At 44.9% G+C, this 6114-nt stretch overlaps 1 protein-coding gene across 1 annotated transcript; it reads right to left on the bottom strand.

Moving 5' to 3' along the window:
* Positions 1-325: 325 nt before the first annotated feature.
* On the bottom strand, positions 326-3949 carry LOC148442459 (natterin-4-like). The gene is made up of 2 exons (XM_088463916.1): positions 3838-3949; positions 326-1422 (listed from the first exon to the last, which is right to left on the bottom strand). The coding sequence occupies exons 1-2, from the start codon at positions 3947-3949 to the stop codon at positions 326-328; spliced, it is 1209 nt and encodes a 402-aa protein (XP_088320042.1).
* Between the last annotated feature and the right edge of the window lie 2165 nt (positions 3950-6114).

Genomic DNA, 6114 nt, shown 5'->3' with positions numbered 1-6114 from the left:
GCACTACAAGTCTCAGCATGGTAGCTCCTCTTATTATGTTTAAAATCAGGGCGTGTAGTACACCCTCCCCCCCCCCCTTCACCACCAGCACCACTATTTCCTCTGCATTTATGAATATAAAGAACACTTGAAAGTTGAGACTCCTTCTGTTTGGTAATAGCACCCCACCCAGCTGCCCTTAGATGATTTTAATGTCTACACATTAGAATGAGCACTATTATAGGTAAGTCCTAGTAAAATTTATATAATATGATAGTATTAGGGATTTTAGGGACCCATCTGATGGGGTTCACCTTGATGTGATGGATGGGCTAACATTATTACACTAACAAGGTGCAGCATTGGGGATACGCTTACACTGCCCTAGGGCAATAGACACTTCATCGGTTTGTATATTAGAAAATATACCTGTGATGCTGATTGAACGTTTCTCTCCATTCTGGTAATAGCGGGTGAGAGAACTTGTGAATGGCATTGTTGTATGTATGCTTCTGCCCTGCAGCACTACCTCGCACTCTTCATTTGGGTTTACAGTCACTAATAAACTCAATGAATGTATGCGGGATTCTGTAAAGGGAGATCCTTCTTGCCACTCAATTTCCCTAGAACCCGGTAAACTTATAGAAGTCCCTGATACTGAGGGTATGCTGCCTGTGAATGTAGTAGACACACCTCCGTTTGTTGGGCGGTCAATGTTCCAATATTTCTCAAGTAGTGTTGTCTTGCTCAAGCTCACAGATTTAGACAATTTACTACATACATTATTAATCACCTTCAAAGATGCCAAGACCTGAACCGCCTCACGATAGTAGGAAGCCTGGCTAGTAGTGTATGATACACCGGTTATTGTTTGAGTGGGGTAGTTTGTATACAAGTTAAGAGCATCATAATAATCATAAGTATACTCATAACCATTAAAAGGCAAAGAGAGAACTCTATAAGATGGGATTACTTTTCCTAGGCCATATTTGTTTTTCCCAACATACATTCCTGAGCACCTGGAAACTGGGTTAGGAGGGATAGAGCCATAAGAACCAGGCAGCCACTGTATGACCTCAAAGTTTCCAACGTTTACAAGGATTTTAAAGGAGGATGTGCGGTATTCTTTTCCCTTATCAGAATAGTAACAATAGGAGCTCTTACTAGAGCTGTAGAATCCTGTGGCACACGCCTGTACAGAACAAACATAATCAGTGCGTCGTGCAAACTCATTGTATATGGAGACAGCACCACTGGGGATGGAACCCATCCAGTCCACCCACTTAAGACTCACATAGTCATTAAATATAAGCTGACGAGTGTCCATAAGAAAAGGTCTCTCCACCGTTTCAGCTTCTTGTTTTTCAGGTGTGATTTTGGACAAATCAACATTATGTTGTTTCGGATCAGCTGGTAGCACTTTACTGTTTATTTCAGTGGCATCTGTACATTGAAACAAAAACCAAATTAATAAAATTTTCTCAAGCCATCTAATAGGATTGATAGTATGATATATTAGCACAACATCTTGGTAGTAGAACATATCAAACTTATGGAGATTGTGCTATTGCTACAATAGTCTCTACATAGCACGTCTTTTATTATGGCTAAAAAAAAACAATTCTTCATAGATGATAATTCCCTGAACAATTTGGCTATCTGTATATGCCACACGATTGGATATTGAACATTTCCCTAAATCAGCCCTGTGGTTGACCAGATTTATTTTTATAAGTGCAAATAGATGCCTTTTGAACTGAGTTTTAAAACAAATGCTTTCATTATTTGGGAAATAGGCTAGCTACATACGCACAATCCAATACTGTAATATTAACCCTCTATACACAACTATTAAAATGTGATGAAAGAACCAATATTCTTTCATAATCCAAGCAGAAGCCATTTTCTCTAAAACAAACAAGTTTAACTTACAAACTTTTTACAATCAGATCTGATCTTATTAGTTGATTGATGTCTATATACGAAGGGGGAGATGTAACAAGCCTTGAAGAGAAATAAAGTAGCGAGAGATAATGTACCAACAAATCACTTTCTAACTGTCAATCTTTGAAATCCCATACGCAGCTGCTGTGTGATAATTAGCTAATGCTGCAGCTGTTTGGAAAAGTATTGTGACTCCCGTGAGTAGCCGCTGCATATACAGGCGTGGTGCCGCAGTGACTTGCCAATGTTCACGAGACTTCTGGATCTCAATCTCGCTGGATTTGGCTCCGTGGTTCAATATCGGACAGCTGTCTGTATGTGTCTCCCTGACAGGGCCGTAACTAGGTAGTGCGACCAGTGCCATGGCACAGGGCACCACAGGGCAGGGGGCGCTGTTTGGCCCTTCCAATTTTCCTGTTTGTTGTCATTCTTACTTGTAGCTTCCTCTTCTTTTATCCCCAGCATCTCCTGGCCTCCTCTATCTCTTCCCTGGCCTTTCTCCATGAAGCCATGGCTCTTTTTCAGGTGCACTATCTTGTGTCCCTACTTAAAAAATGGGGGGAGGGCAAGCTCTCTCTGGCACAAGACATGAAAAAGACAACTTACGGCTCTGCTCCCTGAGGAAGGCCAGGAGGTGCATCAAATTCAATGTTTTATGCTTAAGACTATCTCTATACTTAAGATACTCCAAATAACTCTTTAAAGCAAAGAGGTACACATTCAGATGGCGTCGGAATTAAACACACAAGCAAAATCCTGCGAGACTGAGACGTCTTGTGAACATCGGCAGGTCACTGTGGCACCACGTCGGCTTGTGCGGCTGCACACACCGGAATACTTGAACTGAGACCTAACCACAGGGAAGATCAAAGGGCCTGATTCAGAGCCGCTGGCTAGATGCGATCGCTCGCACGATGTGTATGCAAATTGCATAGGCATTGCCACAGCACTGCATTTGCACGCCCAGTATTTCTTACAAAGAGATCACATAGTGTATGCAGATACCCACCAGCCTGTTTTAAGATGCCCACATGTGCACGTCATGTCCAGGAAGTGTATGCAACCATCGGTACATCGGATGCGATCGCAGCGCTTGAGGCTGACCATACCCTCCCGCAAGCACTGCGAGCACTTCAGTGTAAAAACAAGCCAGGTGACGTGTACTATGATGCTGTCTTTTAATTATGCACACCTCTAAAACGCTGTTGAGATGCTCAGGCATGCCTGCGTTTGCACCTCCACTCCCCCATTTTTAATGGCCACCACCTACAAACGGCTTCTCCTTTTACTCATTCTGCTGGGCTGTCTATGCACAGCAAGCGAATGCATTGCGAACTTTTGCTAAGGTATGCGCACGCGCACTGAGATACAATGCATGCGCACAATGCATACCATCGGCAGCAGCAAGAGTATGCATCTTAGCGAGCGGGGATCTGAATCAAGCCCAAAGTCCTTAGCGAAGCCACCAACACTCCTGGTACCTGGTAGAGAGCGAGGGCAAGAAGACCTGACACACCCTACACACCACACAAGCAGGTAAGCAAGTGGTGAACAGAGGTCAACATCAGGGCCAGTGCTAGGTGTCTCCGCATGCTCCTTCCCTGCGTCTTCCCCGACCATAAAATTATATCTACAGCAGGTAGGTGGAGGGCAGGGATTTTCTTCTGACGGATCAGGCGCCCCTGTGCGGCCGCATTGACAGAATGTGTCAGGAGCTGGGCCTGGTCAACATAGAGATCAACGGGAGTTTGGTCACCCAAAGCAGGACTTCAGACGGGGTTAGCTGCTATACGGGCTTTTGGGCATGCACACACAGCACAGGGGCCCAAATGGAGCAACAATTGATTTGCTCCATTGGGCACCCAGAAAACAATTTAATCACCTGCTAGGAGAAAAACATATATTATTAGATACCTGGAGGTGTTTTTTCTGCCTCTTTGGCATTACTTGGTGGAAAATCCATTGCATTAACCAGCCCCAGTGTCCAGATGATGGATAAAAAGAGACACACCCAGGTGACCTTCATCTGTAGGGAGAAAACATAGGACATATGTGTGAGAAATAGATATATTATTTCAATACCTGGATGGTTTGAATGGAAATCACAATCAGACATTTGGTGAAACTTAGAAAAATAGAGGGCCACTTAACCTAAAATACAAGTTGATCCATAAAATAAGGAATACAGGGCCTGATTCACAGCCGCTCGCAAAAAGCGAGCGCTCGCTCTGAATCAGGGTGGCCACTTGTTTTTTTAGTTGCGGCCTACTAGCGGGCGGCCAGGTGATGGTCGCGATGGTCAAGACCATCGCAACCATCGGGCTTGCAACAAGACCCTTATGGTAGGGTCTCATTGCCGCAAGCCCCAGTGGACTTCCTGCTCTAATAAAGCAGGAAGTCCACCTACTGACATCACGAGTCAGTAGGGCCGCCCACAAACCTCCGTTTGCACAAGCACCCCCCTCCCCGCCTACAAAACGGGACGAGCTGTCGATCAACATCGACAGCCGCCCCATTTGTTGCGAGCACTGGAGCGAGTGCTTTTTGCGCTCATTCCGGGGCTTGCGCATGCCGCGCGTGCGCACTGGTTCACAATCGACCCGCTTGCGAGCGCAATGCGCTTGTGAGCGGGTCTGAATCAGGCCCACAGTACACTGACAGAAAGTGAGATTGTTGATATGGTAATTGCATTTTCTACAGTATGTAGCTGAACAACAAACTATTTCACACACAGAGGCTGGCCGCTGGCATAATGCCCTTCACACACAGAGGCTGGCGTAATGTCTTTCACACACAGAGGATGGCGTAATGTCCTTCACACACAGAGGCTGGCGTAATGTTCTTCATACACAGAGGCTGGTGTAATGTTCTTCATACACAGAGGCTGGCATAATGTCTTTCAAACACAGATGCTGGCATAATGTCCTTCACACACAGAGGCTGGCATAATGTCCTTCACACACAGAGGCTGGTGTAATATTCTTCATACACAGAGGCTGGCGTAATGTCCTTCACACACAGAGGCTGGTGTAATGTCCTTCACACACAGAGGCTGGCATAATGTCCTTCACACACAGAGGCTGGTATAATGTCTTTCACACACAGAGGCTGGTATAATGTCCTTCACACACAGGCTGGCATAATGTCCTTCACACACAGAGGCTGGTATAATGTCCTTCACACACAGAGGCTGGCATAATGTCCTTCACACACAGAGGCTGATATAATGTCCTTCACACACAGAGGCTGGGTTAATGTCCTTCACACACAGAGGCTAGCATAATGTCCTTCACACACAGAGGCTGGCATAATGTCCTTCACACACAGAGGCTGGCGTAATGTCCTTCACACACAGAGGCTGGCGTAATGTCCTTCACACACAGAGGCTGGCATAATGTCCTTCACACACAGAGGCTGGTATAATGTCCTTCACAGACAGAGGCTGGTATAATGTCCTTCACACATAGATGCCGGCGTAATGTCCTTTTAGAATATAAGCTCTTTTGAGCAGGGCCCTCTACCCTTTTGTGCTTCTCCCTACTGTATTTTCATTTATCTGTTACTCCCCACTAGGGCAACTAACACTTGGCTGCTTATGTGAGAGTAAAGGTCGCTAATATAGCTGTGTTTAATATCCATGTCCGTGTCCTGCTTCGTATTGTATTGTATTGTAAGTCGCTGGTTACTTTGTAAGGCACTGTGGAACACTTGTGGCACCATATAAATAAATGATAATAATAATATTAGATATAAACTTAAGTCTGCTGTGCACAATTCATTTTTTTACTTAAATTCATTATAAAAGGATGAGAATATACTGTACAAGAGATGTGTATATACATTATACTTGCCCACTTTCCTGTCCCCTCCTCCGGCATAGGTGGGCTGTACGGAGGTAAGGGGGGTCGTGGTGACGCAATCGCTTCATGATGCCTTCCCTCCCCCACTATACAGTGCTAAGATGGTTGGATGACATTTGTGGACTGCAGTTTTCAAACAGTGCTGCAGATTCTCATTTGGTTTGAGATCTGGGCTGTGGTGTGGCCATTGTAAAACATTCACCTTTTTGTTGTTCAACCATACTAGCGTTGCTTTGACCATATGCTTGGGATCATGCTGAAAGTTTAACTTTCTCCCGAACAGTAGTTCTCTAGCAGACTTAAGCAGGTTGCCTTACAGTATCTGCCTGTA

The sequence above is a fragment of the Taudactylus pleione genome, unplaced genomic scaffold (genome assembly GCF_031769625.1).
Source record: "Taudactylus pleione unplaced genomic scaffold, aTauple2 ptg001497l, whole genome shotgun sequence".
Classification (NCBI taxonomy): domain Eukaryota; kingdom Metazoa; phylum Chordata; class Amphibia; order Anura; family Myobatrachidae; genus Taudactylus; species Taudactylus pleione.
Note: the sequence above shows the minus strand (reverse complement) of the source record. Positions and strands in the feature narration are given on the sequence as shown.